The sequence below is a fragment of the Anomaloglossus baeobatrachus genome, chromosome 8 (genome assembly GCF_048569485.1).
Source record: "Anomaloglossus baeobatrachus isolate aAnoBae1 chromosome 8, aAnoBae1.hap1, whole genome shotgun sequence".
NCBI lineage: Eukaryota > Metazoa > Chordata > Amphibia > Anura > Aromobatidae > Anomaloglossus > Anomaloglossus baeobatrachus.
Genome location: NC_134360.1, coordinates 64,733,146 through 64,752,325, shown reverse-complemented (window position 1 = coordinate 64,752,325; position 19,180 = coordinate 64,733,146). Strand labels below are relative to the sequence as shown.

At 45.4% G+C, this 19,180-nt stretch overlaps 1 protein-coding gene across 1 annotated transcript in view; it reads left to right on the top strand.

Annotated features, from left to right (window-relative positions):
* Window positions 1-19,180, top strand: part of CDC42EP1 (CDC42 effector protein 1) — a 58,692-nt gene that overhangs the window by 34,671 nt on the left and 4,841 nt on the right. The window contains exon 2 of the mRNA XM_075320832.1: window positions 13,990-14,811. Coding sequence (XP_075176947.1) covers window positions 14,403-14,811 — 409 coding nt within the window. The 5' untranslated portion in view covers window positions 13,990-14,402. The remainder of the gene's footprint in view (window positions 1-13,989; window positions 14,812-19,180) is intronic.

Sequence of the window (19,180 nt, the reverse complement as noted above, 5' to 3'; positions counted from 1 at the left end):
AATTTTTAAGCATTTTATTTTTATTTTTCCCATGTATTTGTTAGTTTCCTTAGGAGACTATAAACTGTGATCGTCTATAGGTGACTATACGTCGTCGGCATTGGATAACTTCACTCTATAGAAAAGATTTAAGGATCTGTATAAAAATAAAATTGAGCTGACGACCATAAAGACTCGGCTTGCCAAACTGATTGTTTCTTTTTTTCTGGACAATGTCTCAAAAAAATCACGGACAGCCAACATTTTTCACAGGCAGATCCGAAAAATATAATGGCTCGCTCATAAAAATGATAAGCGATGTATGTCTGCAGCCCGGAATACTGGAATGAACACATTAGTAGAATTTACTGTGAACTGTAAAATGATAATAACTACAGTCACAATCATCTGTATAAGCTTCCCTTAAAAAAATCATAGACTCATCACATTTTTTTTTTACGGACGCTGGAAAAAAAATGGCCAAAATTTACCGACTGTCTGGGAATAAACGGATGGTTGGCAACCCTGTGTCTTACAGCACAACTGTTACGGTCACCAAGGGGAGGCGAGCATCGGGGAGTAGACCCCCTGCGTCGTACACCGGACTCCCCTGAAGCAGCAACCAGTAGCGAACACCTAGACAGGGGCTGTCTGGCGCAGCAACAGGGGGCCTAACTGAACGACTGGCAGGGACCAGTGGAGATCAACTATTGCGGATTCGTAAAGTCTCTTAATATCCGGTGCTGGTGTACTCGGATGTGGCAGCACGGAGACGGTAACTCGGACTTGGCAGCACAAAGGTAGTGGTTCAGACGTGGCAGCACAGAGGTGGTGGCTCAGACATGGCAGCACAGAGGTGGTGGCTCAGACGTGGCAGCACAGAGGTGATGGCTCAGACGTGGCAGCACAGAGGTGATGGCTCAGACGTGGCAGCACAGAGGTGGTGGCTCAGACATGGCAGCACAGAGGTGGTAGCTCAGACGTGGCAGCACAGAGGTGATGGCTCAGACGTGGCGACACAGAGGTGATGGCTCAGACGTGGTGACACAGAGGTGGTGGCTCAGACGAGGCAGCACAGAGGTGGTGATAGTGAGCAGACTCTACGACTTTACATAGGTTAGGAATACGAAGCTGGTACTAGGACACAATAGCAGAACTAGACACAGTAGCGTAATGGGATCTGAGAACTAGCAATGCACTCACTAGTAGGCAACATTCCTGAGGCGCCTCCTCTAAGAGGAGGTGATCTTAAATACCTTCCAGGGGGCGAATTGACCTCAGGAACACTTCCAGGTAATGAGACGCCGGCCCTTTAAGAAAGGAGGCGTAGCCGCGAATAATCTATGGTTACTCCCTGATGGCCTGCATGTGGCCTGGAAGCGGGAGCATGCCGCAGCAGAGCTCGGGACAGGCACGGAGCGCATGGAGCTGACAGGTTCCCTTTAAGGGGCTGTAGAATGCCGGAAGTGTCACAGCTCCATAAATTGTGTTCTGTCCTTCTAGTCTCTCATGATCTATTATGGGATACAGTACTTCTCATGCAAACTACACAGAGAATGCAGCTGTGCCAGGAGTGTTTATATTAGCGATGGGCAGTCCGACTCCACTCACCAAAAGGAGCCAGATCTTTTGGATCCTAAATGGATCCCTATTAAATATGTGCCCACCCCGGGCAAACACATATTTGGGATGATGTTAAAACAGCCAAAAACCCCTCCCACCCACTGATGAAAAATCAACCATCCACTGCCAAACTCACGCACTTGCAAAGGGCCAGTTAACTTGTTGAGTGGGCAGGGTTTTGCTTAGATGGGTGGGGTTTTGTCCGTCAAACTTTATGCTCAATGACAGCCATTAAGAGAATTTAGCGGCTCCCATTGGGATGCCGACTTCCGTCATCCACAGCAGGGAGCCGACTCTTCACTATTCTCCATCCATTTATTATTGATGCCCTAAGCATAGATAATCAATATTAAAGAAATTAAACTACATTTTAATCCTTTTTGGAAGGTCGTTTGTATACAGTGTGTCCACCCATATCCTGTCCACCGCCATTTACTTGAAAATGGCGGCAGCTATAGGCATAGAAGTGGTGTCTAGGTATAGTAAAGTAGCCATGTGCTACGCAATGAAACCACCTATAGCACCACCTGGTGGAAAACAACGGAGTTAGCATTTTTATTTTGAAAACGGAACGAGATAGAGAAAAAAAGTGAATTACAAAGTTGCAGGGCATCATCAATTCAATACGAATCGACACCTTGCATACAGAAATGCTATGATTAGAACGTGTAAAACTCACAAGGCTGCGGACGTGAAGCGATACCTCATGGAGACCTTCCTACAAGTCATTGGGTATGGTGGCTGTGTGGAGTGGCCTCCACGCTCACCTGACCTGACCCCATTGGACTTCTTTCTGTGAGGTCACATCAAACAGTAGGTGTATGCGACCCCTCCACCAACATTGCAGGACCTACGACCACGTATCACAGATGCTTGTGCAAACGTGTCACCTACCATATTGCACAACGTGCAGCAAGATACAGTATGCTGTCCAGAGTCCAGATGTGCATTGCAGCTGACGGGGGCCACTTTGAGCATCAAAGTTAAATGAGCGCCATATGCGTGACCAGCATTCCATGTTTTGGGGGGGACATGGGTTTCATATCATAGCATTTCTGTATGCAAGGTGTTGATTCATATTGAATTGATGATGCCTTACAACTATGTAATTCACTTTTTTTCTCTATCTCGTTCCATTTTCAAGATAAAAATGCTAACTCCGTTGTTTTCCACCAGGTGGTGCTATAGGTGGTTTCATTGCATAGTGCATGGCTACTTTACTATACCTAGACACCACTTCTATGCCTATAGCTGCCGCTGTTCTCAAGTTAATGGCGGTGGACAGGATATGGGTGGACACACTTTATATTTACCTGTGTATATACTACATATGAAAGGAAAGAGAATCCCATGTACGTTAATAGGTTTTATAGTAGAGCTTCTTATTCAGCCAGATCAGACCTCATACTTTGCACTGACGAGGGACAATCCTCCCGAAACACCCTGTCTGCAAGTTGAGGTTCTGATCTGGCATAAATCCTAGGTCATATGAAAAGGCTCGTTTAAGGTCAACTTTTGACTTTTAGGATTGCCACCTCCAATAGTTGGCACTAGAGTTTGTCTCCTTCCTCTCTGAAGAGACAATTTGAATAGGTTTTATAGTGCACACTTTCTGTATATGAAGCGCCATGTCCAGTGTGCATGACTAATTGATAACCTTGCCCTGTAGTGACAGAGGTCAGGGTCTGAACAGGAGCTGATGATAAGTGTGTGTTTACTGAAGCATTGATAACAGAACAAAGGGAAATTATGTGCCGTGGGTTCTCTGGAGGCCGAGACAGTGATGGGTGTAAAATATTCCTCAGAGGATGCCCGGGGGTCCGTATAGAGAAGAGGAAGACTTCCATCGTTAATATTTCATGTCTACCTCTTATCTCACCGGTCCAGCTTACAGATTCATTGGAAGTCTGGCCAGGCAGGATGTTTCCTTTGAGAATTCAGGAATTTGTCATTTGATTGTTTTTCATACCCTTTTTTTTCTCTTGAAGATTTCTCCATGCTTTTGTCGATACACATTTAGCGGTATGTGCAGACGTTGCGTTTCTGCAGTAGTTTTTATTTTTTTGGCAACAAAAAACAAAGTGTTGGCAAAAAAAAAGCTGTGTCCAATATACATGTTTTTGTTGTGTTTTTTTGCAATATTTTTTATTTGCGTTATTTACCCATTCATTTAAAGGAGTGAAAACTGCTGCAAAAAAAATTAAAGGAACCTGTTACCAGGATTTTCCCTTATGAGCTGCGGCCACTACCAATGATCCCTAATATACAGGATTCTTGAATACTATATATAAGAGCCCAGGCCATGCTGTATAATGTAAAAAAAAAACTGTTAAAATACTCACCTAGCGGTCCAGTCCGATGGGTGTTGCTGCTTTTGGTCCGGTGCCGCCTCCATTGTGTGCAATCGCAGTCATCCTGTCCAGCCCCGTGTGGATGACACGTTCTGCATCATTCACACAGAGGCCGCCATTGTGGTCCTGCGCATGCGCACTTTGATCTGCCCTGCTGAGTGAAGAGCAAAGTACTGTAATGCGCAGACACGAGGAAAGGTCAAAGACTGCCCACGCATTCGCACTACAGTACTTTGATCTGGCTCCTTCTCCATCTTGTGTGATCACCGTACTCCTGCCCAGCCCCATGTGCATGACACTGCATCATTCACAGAGAGGCCTCATGTGCACTTTGATCTGCCCTTCTGTGGGCAGAGGAAAGTACTGTAATGTGCAGACGCGAGAAAAGGTGAAAGAACACCTGCGCATGCGGATTACAATAATTTGATCTGGCGACTCCTCCATCTTGTGCGATCATCGTCCTTCTGCACAGAACCGTGTGCATGACACGTCCTGCATCATTGATAGAGAGGCCTCCTGTCATGGTTCGCCTCCCCGTCCACATGGCTAGGGGGCGGAGCCTTCTCCCGGGCCTCACTTCCGGAGTCTGGATGCCTTAAAAGCTGACATTTCCAGTGAACCAGCACCAGCTATAAGCTTAGCACTGCTTTGCCTGTGAGTGCTGGTCCCTGTAAGTGTGATCCTGATCCGTTCCCTCTCTGTGCCCTAAGCCTCTGTCTGTGTTCTGTCCCCTAGTCATTCTGCCATTCCTCTGTCCCACCTCCTTCCTTCCCACAATAGCCCCGGTTGTTTCCCCCTCTCCTACCTACCGATTCAGTTGTTTCCTCTGGTATGGACCTCTGCCTGATCTCGACTCCTCCATTGCTAGTTCCTCTGGTCTTCCTGCTGCCCGTACTATGTATGACCCGGACCTGTCTGACCATCCCCCGCATGCTCCACAGCTTCAGCTGTCCGGCTGATGCTAGCAGACACTGCATTAGCACACACTGGGAATTCCCCTAATTGCTCATTCAGCTCCATGTAGTGTCTTTCCCTGCAGGACTCCAGCTCCCCCTGCCGGCAGCCTGACACCTCCATTGCGTCCTGCGCATGCACACTTTGATCTGCCTGGCTGAGGGCAGAGAATAGTACTGTAGGGCACATGTATAGGCGGTCTTTGATGTTTTCTCACTCCTCCGCATCACAGTACTTTGCTCTGCCCCCCGCAGGCCACATCAAAGTGCGCATGCGCAGGAGCACAATGGAGGCCTCTTTGTGAATGACGCCGGACGCGTTATGCACATGGGGCTGGGCAAGAGAACGGCGATTGCAAGAAGAGAGGAGACACCCATCAGACCAGACCGCCCCCAGGTGAGTATTATAAACATGTTTTTTTACGTTCTACACAGCGGCCTTATATACAATATTCTGGAATGCTCTATATAAGAGTCCACTGGTGGTGGCTGCAGTTTGTAAGCGAAAAACCTGCTGACAGTTTCCCTTTAAAGAACTGACATACTGCATGTTGGCAAAAAAACAGCAGGGGTCAAAATATGTGCATAGGATTTCAGAAATCTCATTGATTATGTTGGTACTGGAAAATCCTGTGTGTTTTAGGAACAAAATACGCTGTGTAAAATAAGAAGAAAAACGCCACGTGTGAACATTGACCTACGAAACAAGGATTTTTCAAGTCTTCCAAACCCATATGTGAGATCCATCAACCATCTGCAATAATAAAAGCTACTTCTATTGAATATCTAAGGTGGGTCGTGGTTTGACCACCAGAATGGCTGACGAGATATGCAGCTCCTTCATTTCCAATATGAGGATTTGTAGCAGACGTATCGTAGCGGCACATTTCTGAATTCTACTTGCACTTTCTCTCATTATCTCACATTCCACATTGTACAGCAGCAAGTGAACAAAATGTGATTTTCCTACATTCCTTTCAGTTTATTTGAGACTTGCAGAAGGCATTCTGCTGGGAAACGTTATTTGTCAGCGGCATCAGATAATGTCCAAAGGAAATCTAAAATTGTCTCAACCAGTTCTATCACTTCCAGTCATAACTAAAGGCATTATAAAGATAACATATGCCAAAGACAGATGCTAGTTTTTATATCGCCCTTATATGTAAATATTGTTTTTAGCCCACCAAGGACATTGATAGAAAGTCTGCATAAGTAAAACTCCCAACTAGTGGTTGAATAGGGGTCCTTCGACCTCCCCCCCCAATTCAGTGAGGTAAAGTAATCCAGCATCAGGTCAGTGAGGAAGCCAAAAAGTTAAAGGGAATCTGTCAGCAGATTTTTTGTTATCCAATCTGAGAGTAGCACATCCTGATTCCATCGGTGTGTCACCTATTCAGCAGCTTGCTGTAGTTTCAATACAATTAGTGTTTTATCAGCAGGAGATTATCACTGCAAGACTAGGCACCTTGTGGCAGGCAGTCCAGCTAATTTGTGTAGAGCAGTGTTTCTCAACTCCAGTCCTCAAGACCCAACAACAGATTATGTTTTCAGGTTTTCCTCAGCATTAGACAGGGGATAATTCCATCACCTGTGCAACATTAAGGAAATCCTGAAAACCTGATTGAGGAAAACCTGAAAACATGATCTGTTGGTGGGTCTTGAGGACTGGAGTTGAGAAACACTGGTGTAGAGGGTGGTCAGAGAAAGATACTTTTGTTTATTGCTCCACATCTGTGTGCCAACGTCGCCATCTACTGGAGGACTACAGCCACCAGGAACTAATATGCAAAAAGTGTGTTTTCTTGAGGAAAGAGTTAGAAGGGAACGCCTAGTTAGGTGACAGCTGTGGCACAGCTACAAAATATAAAAGGCTGGGCCGGCAGTGAGAAGGCAGAGTTGGCGCCAAGATTACCAAGGGAGTAGACGTCATCCGAGTGCAGTTCGATGATTTTTATGCACGCACACACTTGAATGGATGCGTGCCACTTGATTTGTGTTGCCAATGGCAGCATTCTGACTTTGGGTAGGTGGTGACACCATAGTAGATCTATAGTGGTAGCCATACTTTGACACACAGCATTTCTTAAGCTGGGTTCACATGTCCTGTAGTCATCTGTTATCACGGATCCATTACAGATCCGATTGCAAAAAGTTGTGCTGCACAACTTTTTGTGTCCGTTGTTAAATAACAGATGTTGGCCGGATCCATTTTTAACATATGGAGTTTATGGACAACGGATCTGTTAACGGATTGCTCTATATCGTCCATTTGTAACTGATCTCTTAATAAAACAATGGGTCCGTTAACAATGCAAGTACAATGGATGGCTAATGGGAAATCCGTTAACAGATCCATTGTCCATAGACTCCCATGTTAAAAAAAACGGATTCAGTACAAATCAGTTTCCCAACACATTCGTTCTAATGGATAACTACAGGACATGCAAACTTAGCCTTAGGGGTACTTTGCACACTACCACATCGCAGGTGCGATGTCGGTGGGGTCAAATTGAAAGTGACGCACATCCAGCATCGCAGGCGACATCGTAGTGTGTAAAGCCTAGATGATACGATTAACGAGCGCAAAAGCGTCGTAACCATATCATTTGTGTAGCGTCGGCGTAATCCATAATTATGCTGACGCGTTGGTCCGATGTTGTTCCTCGCTCCAGCAGCAGCACACATCGCTGTGTGTGAAGCCGCAGGAGCGAGGAACATCTCCTACCGGCGTCACCGCGGCTTCCATAGGATATGCGGAAAGGAGAAGGTGGGCGGGATGTTTACATCCCGCACATCTCCGCCCCTCCGCTCCTATTGGCCGCCTGCCGTGTGACGTCGCAGTGACGCCGTACGACCCGCCCCCTTAATAAGGAGGCGGGTCGCCGGCCAGAGCGACGTCCCAGGACAGGTGAGTCCATGTGAAGCTGTCGTAGCGATAATGTTCGCTACGGCAGCTATCACAAGGATATCGCAGCTGCGACAGGGGCGGGGACTATCGCGCTCGTCATCGCAGCATCGGCTTGCGATATCGCAGCGTGCAAAGTACCCCTTAGGCCCTCTTCACACATACATGCAAAAAATGAATGTTTTGCATATTCTGTGGTGTATGTTTGTCCATATGTGTGTTCCTGGTGCTGTTTGGTGCTGTTTGTGTTCTACCCATGTGGCATCTGGATAGCACACGGACATTAACCGGTATACGGGTCCGCAGTCAGTGCAGTGAATATTCATGAGCATAATGAATGGTACCCGGAAGCAAAGTCAGCGCCGGAGACAATGTATAAAAATACATTTTGTCATTTTGGCGCTCCCTGAAGAAGTTACTTATGAAACGTACGTCGGAGTGGCAGGACCATACAGACACCAGTAAGTGACACTTTATCAGCCCTTTAAATATCCTCAATGCATTATCTTTAGATCAATTGAATTTTAACTAATAGTATTACGGTTAGTGAATATCTATGGTACTCATTGTGAGACCTAATTAGCACTCTGCACTTTGCACTGCCTTGCATTTAGCACTTTTTTTCAGCAAAAACTGCTTTAATTGAATAGCACTATATACTTTATAATTTTGTTATAAGAATTTTTTTATTGAATTAAACTATTTAGTCATAAAGCACTTTATAAAATTTCATAGTATAATTTCTTATTATAATATTATTTTGTGCAATCCAGTGCAATACTTTAATTTATGCATATTTTGTGCGTTTTTTAATATAGCTGGCTGTTACTTATTAATCTTACTCTTAATAATTCTATACATCACTTGGGATTAATTTATTAATATTGTATAAAATAACTGGGTCTGTCTGGTCCTTACACCTGTTTGACCACCTAATTTTAATTCATTATTTTTATTGTGCATTTATTTAATAAAGATAACTATATTTTGGCCATATACTGTGTTTTGTTTTGTTGTTTGAATATTATGAGTTCATGACCCGCTATGTGTTTATAGGAGGGTATTCCTTGTTGACTAAATTTTGTCATTACTGTAGCGGGACTCTGATGAGGTTAAGTCTTGTGAGAGGGGCTGGCTCGGGGGTGCCTCGTTACGGCACTCACACCGTTTTATTTTGGTGTGGGCTCTGCCGGAACGCCACCAGTAATATTTCTGGCTCTGCTGCATGCAACTGTTCCTGTGAGAGTTCCCTGTTCTAGTCCTGTTACACGGTACCGTTCATCCTTCCCTACCTGACCTCCGTTCCTCCTTCCCGTCCTGACCTCCATTCCTCCTGTCGAACCTGACCTCTGTTATTCTTGTCTGACCTGACCTCCTTCCCTCCTGCCTGACCTGACCTCCGTTGATCCTGCCCGACTTGACCTCCTTCCCTCCTGCCTGACCTGACCTCCTTCCCTACTGCCCAACCTGACCTCTGTACCTCCCTGTCCTCCTGTCTCTGGTCCAGTTCTGTGTCCTCTCCTTCTCCCTCCCCAGTGCATATACTTGTCCTCCCGGCATTCGACCTCGGCTCTGTTATTTGACTTTGGCTTGAGTAATCTTCTGTACAGACGTGACATTCCAGCATATACCTTGGCTGATCGACTATCCCTGCCCTTGTTAGCGACCTCTAGTGAGTCTCTGTATTACTGCACTCAGGAGTCTATCTTCTTGAGTCCTAGCGCCCCCTAGTGGTAGCTTGACACGGGTGTTTTCGCCAGTACGTGTCACACTGATGTCACATGGATCACATCAGTGTGTGGTCCGTGTGACACCCGTGCTGCCAGCAGAAATCGAACATGTTGTTGTGTGGCGCACATGGTCATGAGTGTGCTCCACAAGGACACACAGTCCTGCGAAGACACGGATGTGTGGCCAAGCCCATTGATTTTAATGGGTCAACGTGTTACCATGTCTCCGGTACATGTGAAAACAGACGTCACACGTACCGGAGACACGGGTGTGTATAGGAGACTCAGAAATGGTAGAACAAAATTTAAAAAACATAAGGACGAGCCAGAGGCTGCAGTTTCTACATAATTCTCTGATTTGTGGGTAAATGCTCTCTCAGATGTGTCTGCATTGAAACAAACTTTCCCTTCAGGAGTAAACACATACCGCTGCCAGAAAAAAAGAGATATTTCTAATATTAGCGGATATTAGCCATCCAGAGAATTCAACATACCGACGCTGCATACAAATAGGTAGCCCGGTAGGTTTTATCGGCGGCTGTAGTCCTCTTTAATGCAAGGTTCTCCGAGAAACCTCTAAATGTAGCAGATTTGAATTTCATGGCTCGGATTTTATCTATGACTGTGGGCGTTGGGGCTGATTGCAAAGGTGAGAGACCATGAATGGAACATTTACCAAATTGCTTTTCATACGGGAACCTACTAAAGGCAAAAATGTAAAGCGCTCGGTCCTTTTAAGCCTAATTTCTTGTTACAGTAGCATGGCGTACAATGTGTTTTATTTTTTCCCCCAGTGCTCTTTATGTACATTCAGTGGAATGCTGTGCTTGTTTGTCACGAGACATTTTAGGAAATCCCTACAATACCGGCTTTGTCTAAGCTTCTCGCCAAGTGAATGGGGGTCATTTTAGAAAAAAAGGGTACATTACTTTAGACTAATTCTTTTTTCCGAGTCAGTAGAAAAAAAATATCACTCATTTTTTTTTTTTTTCTGAAAAATATAATTTTAAAAAAAGTATTTTATACTTCTTCAACAATACTTAGCATAAATAAGATGTTTGGCTTGCATAATTTATTATAAGACGTCTCTGGACAAAATAAATACAGGGCAGGGTCTGAGAGGACCAAGCTTGGCCCTGTTGATTCTATTTTTGGTGCTTTTTGAGCCCCTGTGTCCTGCACCAACCCCTTGAGTCTTGTTGTGGAGTGATTGCTCTTCACTTTTTATTGTTTCGTGGTATTTGCTGACATTTATTGCATCAAATTCTTCAAAATGGCATTCGTGGTTCATGAATTTGATGCAAGGCAAAAAAAAAAAATTAATAAATTAACTGACGCGTTTCAGGTAAGTGCTTGTATTGCCTTAAAAGCATCAGTTTTTAATATGGATCCTGTTATTTTTTAACCTACCTTCAATACAAATTCTATGTTTTATTTCCGAATGGTTGTGCTGAGAATTCTCACAGTGAGCACTGCCTTAGCTCAAATCCATGTTCCTTTGCATGTGCACGGACACCAAAGGAGTTATTAAGTTGCACTCCTGTATGGAGCCAGCAAGTGGCATCCACAGACTTGCAAGAGTTGGAGATCAGAGTGTTTATCCCTGTTCCTTCACATGAACACGGACACCAAAGGAGGTCTTAAGTTGCACTCCTCTATGGAGCCAGCAAGTGACAGCCATAGACGGGCAAGAGCTGGATATCGGAGTGTAAGGTGCAACTCTGATGCTATCTGAAGCCACTTACTCACTACACTTGCGGGTTTAGCAAGCTGTAGCCACAGACTGGTGGGAGCCACAGAGTTCATGCCCTTACTGACATTATGAGAGCACCACCGGGCTCTTCCAGTGTTATTGTGCATGCACAAGTACAGGGATCTGAGCATAGGCAGCGCCAGCTGTGATAAGCCAGCGCTGTTATTTAAGTCAGTGGTAGTGGATATGCAAATCAGAGAATGTAATAGGACAACAAACCATTTACCATTAGCCATGCCAAGGGTGCACCACAGCACCCTAACTTGCATATGGATTAGAAGTGAACTTTTCGTCATCTAAATCTCATAAGAAGGTTTTTGCTGGCATTGACGACTATTACGGTGGCATCAGGCTCTATGGAAACTACAGATTTTTGTACTCTGCCTTCTAACATCTCTGATATCTGTGATCAGCACATGAGATAACTGTGGAAAGATAAGGCGCAAATAGGGTCTTACCCGGTAAACACGTGGAAGTGAATACTGGCAGGTACACTCACCTGGTTTGGTTGTGCCAGTCACAACCCCTTTCAAAGCATATAAATCACGATATGATGGTGTAGGAGGCAGCGGTCCCGCGGTAAAAAGACAGTTCAAAAAGTATAGGAAAGCAGGTTGATATACCGCGCCACACCACAGAAGTCAAAAAGGTTAAAAGTAAATCCCTTTTTCTTTATTTTCACAGGTATACGCGTTTCAGGGACATATCCGTCCCCTTCCTCAGGACAATGTACAGAAAATACTATGAATATAGTATATATATATATATGAGATAGTATTTTCTGTACATTGTCCTGAGGAAGGGGACGGATATGTCCCTGAAACGCGTAGACCTGTGAAAATAAAGAAAAAGGGATTTACTTTTAACCTTTTTGACTTCTGTGGTGTGGCGCGGTATATCAACCTGCTTTCCTATACTTTTTGAACTGTGATCAGCACAGGGAGACTCAGGCATTGACCCACAGACTTGTATTTCATAGGCAAGCTCGCAAGAGTTAATCTCTGCTGGTCTGCTTGTTAATCTTCTTTAGTCACATGCTGTGGGAAAGCCAGTCACATTCACTCCCCTCCTATATATGCTGGCTGGATTAGTGCCAGCTATAGTTTATCTATACTGGTCTGGAGAGGTGGTTTGATCCAGACTTACTGGTGGTAGTTCTGCATTATTACTGTGAGCATTTGTGGTGTTAACACTTGTCCTTTTGTTGCTGCCTTCCTACTTTTACTTTCCTCCTTAGTTTAGAACTGTTTGTTTCTGTGAATGTTTAGTATGTCTGAGTTTCTGTTTTTCTGTGTCTTTCCTAATTTGTGTTTCCATCACACTCCTGCCCTTTCCTTCCCTAGGGAATGGGAAAATACAAAAAATGCAGAGGTGCTGCAATGGGTGAATCAATTCACCTATGGATAAAGTAAGTCCTTATTGGAAAGGCTCACCTGATGGGGTTATGCATCAGGCAAAACTCCATGAGTAATGTAGGAAACACCAACTGCAGCTCAAATCGCTCCGTCCTCGGTAGTTACCGGCTCTTGGGATAAATGGCTAAAAATAATCAGGTGCAATTAAAAGACACTGTTGAGTTTTTCTTTTTTTCTTTATTAATTTGTTATGCATTTCCAGGATAAAAACATCCTCTTCCTCAGGAATCTGAGGATGTTTTTATCCTTAAAATGCGTAGAAAATTAATAAAGAAAAACTCAACAGCGCCTATTGATTGTTCCTGAGTATGTTTATGCATTTTTCCCTAGGGAATGGGAACAGATTAGCTGTGGTCAGGAGAATAGCCAGGCATGAGATTCAGGTCTCTCCACCATTGGGGTAACCCTATGGACAGTGATTGCCTAGGGTCCCCTAGTGAAAGGGATATTTAGGAGCCCCCTGTCCCCATTGAGACACTACAATACTAAAATTTATAATACTGGTAAGATTTTTATAGGTGCTAAACACTCAATATAAATGCAGAAGTCCATAAAGTAGAAAACCACGGCATACACCATCCAAGATCCAGAAAGTGCTTTTATTCCATATAGCGTGAAGGTAAAATAGCGGCGAAGAGAGAGCCGGGTGCAGGCCCCCCAAGGACGACGGCCGTTTCGAACCTTGTGTGCTTCTACGGACCCTTAGAAGCACCCGTGCGAAACGGCCATCGTCCTTGGGGGGCTGCACTCGGCTCTCTCTTCCCCGCTATTTTACCTGCATGCTATATGGAATAAAAGCACTTTCTGGATCTTGAATGGTGAATGCCGTGGTTTTCTACTTCATGGACTTCTGTTCTGGATATCTCCTCCTCTTATCGTCCACGTGCACCCATTACAATTTCTTCTAAAAGGAGGACTGAGGCTGTTCCAAGGTATTCGGTATAAGATATTGCACAGTTCAATGCAGAACTGTTTCTGTTTATTACATTAACTCAATATAAATGCTTCAGTAGCTAAATTTGCATTTTGGGGGTGACAGACTCCCTTGAAGAAAATTTAACCATTTTGTATATTGTAGCCAATTGTGATTGAATCCGCTACAATTTCTGGCACAATTTCTGTTGAGATTAAATTAGAAATTTTGATTGTAGTTCATAAAATGTATAAAAATCTTTAGAATATTTTTTGGACAATGTGTGCAATTGTTCAAATGAATAAAGGTCTAAAGATGAGAGGCTACAAAAAATATTGTTTGACTAAAGTCATTCTTTCTTTTTCAGATTGGACATCAGTCTTGACTCCGAGGTGGCACGAATCTCATCTGAGCTAATTTTTCTGGAGTTCACTGATTTCTGTAAACATCTACAATTTTCCCTTTTCTTCAGCCTCTGAAAAGCACAAGACTCTGAATTAGCTGATAAAAGATCTATTCTACGGAGCTGTCTGAGGTTTCCTTACATCTTCTGCGTGGTTTCATTATTTCAATTTCACAAGAGGCACATACACCGGGTATAGAAGATAACTACTTGTCGTCCTTTATAATACTATTGTCACTTTTGGTTTAGGAATCCTCAAGAGCTTCTTGTCAAGGACCTTATAATAAGTATGTGAGACATTATTAGGAAAGACAATGGTGTAAGGATTTTCTTTATGTGTTTCTTGTTCAAAAATTTCACATTGTTAAGTAGACAAGATGAGCCTGGGCAGTCTTCCGGTCATAAAAAACCTGGTTTCTCGATCCAGACGAGAACGGGTACCATTAACTCCAGAAATGATTAGTCCTCCTCTTGGTGACTTTCGGCACACAATGCATGTAGGACGTAAAGGAGAAGTCTTTGGGGACACCTCCTTTCTTACTCACTGCCATGAGAAGCACAGGCATCCTCGTTGGAACTACATCACCAAGAAGTTACGCCAAGCTCGATGGATGTCTCCTGAACGCCAGTCCCTTGGACACCCAATATCTCCACCTCCACCGATCTCTCCAATTATTAAGAATGCTGTATCTTTGCCGCTTCTCCATAAGCGTAATTGGGATGAAGAGATAGATGGGAACCCAGGAGAAGCCTGGAACTCTATGTCAGAGTCACACAGCCAGTATGGTAAGTATGAAAACTAAAAGTACATTTATAACCTAAAACTTCAAATTTAAAGTGAGATATTTCTCAATTATCATAACGTCCTATAGATTTCATTTTTCTTGAAATCCAATTAATAATTTAAAGCTTGGATGTTTGCCTGTGAGAAAGACTTATAGAAGGATCAAAAGGGATTATGTAAGTTAGTGGTTCTCCTTGTGAAGATCCAACTGATGAGTTAGATAGGCAATGATCCCTGGGAAAAGTGGTAAAAGTTGCTCTTTTCCAGAAGGAAGAATATGGTATCTCTAGTGCCACATATAGGTAGCTACTGTCACGGTTCTGATGTGCAGAGCATCTTGTGCTCTATGTTCTGCCATGTTCTCTTGCAGAGCCAGTACCTGCCTGTTCCGTCACGCAGAACGTTTTGCAGGTTTAGATTCTCTGTAGTTTGTCTTGAGCTCCGGTGGATGAGTTGTTTCTCAGCACTGGGTCATGTGCTGGTGCTTGGAGGAGCTTTCTCAGATGCTCCTCATTCCGGGTGATTGCTCTGCTTCATTAGGGAGCATGCTTGCCTGGAAACCGTCGCCAGTCATATTTCCTGGTTCCACAGTAACTGCTCTTGGCTCCCATTTGTGTACAGTTATCTGATCTTGGCTTCTCGACTGTAGACTGTAGTTGACTCTGCTCTGTCCGAACCCCAGACTTTGTTGTTACCTCCTAGCTTCTAACCTCAGACCTTCTCCTGACCACGTGTCCTCCTGCTCCCTGTATCCTATAAGTACTCTCCTGGAATCCTGACTCTCGGCCTGTATCTTGATATTATCTATACCTGCTTCCTGTGTCCTGTCATGTCCTCCTGGTTCCTGATCCCTGCTTTTTTCACTACCCCTCCGTTCACACTGCACGCAAGTGTCGCGGGCGGAGGAGGGGACGCTGCGCTCTCCCACTGCTTGGGTCCGGCTGCGGCTGCTGCTGCTCGGTGGTGGCTCGAGCGGTGGGCCGGATCCCAGGGACTCGAGCGGCGTTCCTCGCCCGTGAGTGAAAAGGATATTGATTTTGGGGATGTTTGGTTATTGTCCGTGATGCCACCCACGGTTGTGGTGATATTGGTGACACCACCGCTGCTCTGGACGGGGATCCCGGGAGCGGTGACAGGGAGCAGCTTTGTTGTTAGTTCTCCCCTCCGTGGGTAGGGGGTTGGTTGTCCCGGGGCCCGGTGATGGGGTAGGGATGGTTGGCAGGTGGGTTATGGGGCCTGGCGAGGTGCAGGGTCACGGGGACAGTGCTGTGCCGCACGGCACGGTGGTACTCACTCAGCCCAATGATGAAGACACAGTTCTCGGTAAAACAAACGGCTGGATGGACGGGTCCCACAGACGGCTGCGGTGTTGTTTCTCCCGGCAGGTTGATGGTGACTGCCTTTCCCTACACCTATGTACGGTAGATGGTTCCAATGGGTTCCCACCGGTAACCCGCTCCCCAGCTTGGATATGGGCTGGAGGAGCCCCTTTTGCCCGCAGGCTCTGGCCCTGGAAAACGGTTGACTTGGCGGTGGCGGTGTCTCCCTCCCTTGGTTGGACGGTTGCCTTCTGTCGGGACTTGGCTGCTGGGAAACCCAGGAGGTTCTCTTCGCTAACGGATTTGGCAAATTCACGGCGACTCCTAGCCTTGCCGGGGTCCGTAAGCCCCTGCCAGATGGTGCTGACTTTTCTTTGTGTACCGGTCCGGTACCACCAGGCCACCGCCCGTCCACGGTCCTTACGGTAAACTCCGATAGGCCACTCCTGCAGACGGTCACCACCGTCTGCCAACCTTGCTGATCCGTCCGGGCCACACACCCGGACCAACTTCAGGCTGCTTAACTGCCACTCTTACTCCTCTCACTTTCACTTCCCAAACTCAACTCCAAACTCATCTGCCTGCTTTTCCCGCCTCCAGGACTGTGTACTCCTCGGTGGGCAGGACCAACCGCCTGGCCCACCCCCTGGTGTGAACATCAGCCCCTGGAGGAAGGCAACAAGGGTTTTGTGTCTGACTTCGGTGTGCCTGACCGGGAGTGTGGGGTGTGTTGTGTTGTTCTCTGTGGCCCCTGGCTTGTCCAGGGCGCCACACAAGTATTATCTAGCGCCACCTATATATACAAGCATCACACTATGCCACATAATGTCGAGCATCATAGCTACCTTGTAAGTCAATGCTATAGAACTTTGAAACATGAAGGATATCAACCCAACCAGTGTCAACACTGTAGACAGTGCTGTTTAACAGTTTTTGTTTTTCCTCTTTGTCTTGGAGCTGATCTTTAAAGGTTCTGGGTAAATCATCCTCATATCTGTTGGGCTTAAAAGGGTTGTCCATATTCCCCAAAAAATACCTATCTGACTATTAAAAAGAACTTACTAATACATTTTTTTATTTTCAAAGATGCCCCACGTATGAACCACAGTCGTGGAATTGAGCAGCTCCACTTCTGGTTTGTGTTTCAATTCGGTGAACATTTCCTGGTCCTTCATGTCATCAGAGCTACCTGTGAAAGAGTCGGGCTGACTGCTCATTTATATGGCCAAGCCAATCTTTATTACAGCTGATTCATAGGCAGAAAATGGGTTTGACTTAACATAGTTTGGCTTAAATTAGCAGCCAGCCAGTGTATTAGTAACATCTGCGTAATCATATAAGGAACACATCTCAAAGTAATTTTGTTGAAGTTATCCACTATTTAGACACTGATGACCTATAAGTCATCTATATCAGATTAGTGGACATCCCATACCTGGCACCCCCAAGGACCAGCTGTTTGTACCCCATTAGCACAAGTGCCAGATTAGTTCCATATTGTGCCGAAATAGTGCATTTCCAGCTACCTTGTCCACACTCCTTTGTCTGTTTGGCCTAGGTCCTGACATCCAAGGTGTAAAGGCCCAGTCACACTAAACAATTTACCAGCGATCCCAAAAATGATACAACTTGATAGGGATCGCTGGTAAGTTGCTAGGAGGTCGCTGGTGAGATGTCACACTGCGACGCTCCAGCGATCCCACCAGCAACCTGACCTGGCACGGATCGCTGGAGCGTCGCTACACGTGGAAGAATGCTGCGCTTGGTAACTAAGGTAAATATCGGGTAACCAACCCGATATTTACCTTGGTTACCAGCGCACACCGCTTAGCGCTAGCTCCCTGCACATGTAGCCACAGTACACATCGGGTTAATTACCCGATGTGTACTCTGCTACGTGTGCAGGCAGCAGGGAGCCGGCTTCTGTGGACGCTGGTAACCACGGTAAACACCGGGTAACCAAGAAGCCCTTCCCTTGGTTACCCAATATTTACCTTCGTTACCAGCGTCCGCTGCTCTCACACTGCCAGTGCCGGATCCCTGCTCCCTGTACTCCTAGCCACAGTATACATCGGGTTAATTACCCGATGTGTACTCCAGCTACGTGTGCAGGGAGCCGGCACTGACAGCTGAGAGCGGCGGATGCTGGTAACGAAGGTAAATATCGGGTAACCAAGGTAAGGGCTTCTTGGTTACCCAATATTTACATTGGTTACCAGCGTCCGCAGAAGCCGGCTCCTGCTGCCTGCACATTTAGTTGTTGCTCTGTCGCTGTCACACACAGCGATGTGCGCTTCACAGCAGGACACCAACAACTAAAAAATGGTCCAGGACATTCAGCAACAACCAACGACCTCACAGCAGGGGCCAGGTTGTTGCTGGATGTCACACACAGCAACATCACTAGCAAGTTGTGCCTCAGCAGCGATGTTGCTAGCGATGTTGCTTAGTGTGACGGTACCTTAAGCCTCTTTCAGATCATTGTAGTTAATTAACTGAAGAAATGTTAAGGAAACATAGGCCACGTACAGATAACCATGTAAAAGGCAAAAGATGATGGATAATGAGCAATTATCGACTTTTATTGACCACTATTAGGCCGTTATTTTCATGTATAGTCCAAGACAGGTGAAACCAATTATTTGGTAAACCTCAGAGAGATCAGAATGAAGAAAACCTGTTTAGAAGATATAAACTTTTAGTTCTGATGCATTGAATTAGATATGGATTACATTTTTGCTAGTCAATCTGTAGCTCAAAGAGGTTGTCCACCACTTAAACATTGATGGCCTACGCTTAGGATAGGCTATCATTGTCTGATTGTCCGGGATCCGATACTCAGCACACACCACCGATCAGCTGTTCCTGGTTCCCACATCTGCAGCAAGTGGACGGAAATGCTCAGTTCTGGAGCGGCCCTGTTTTCTGATAGTGGCTGCAACCAGGTACTGCACCACCTATTGGTTTGATTAGGAAGCAGATGTGCAATAGCCAGCTGCAGACACTATCAGAAGACGGAGCAGCTCCGGAACTGAGCATTACTGGCCAGCTG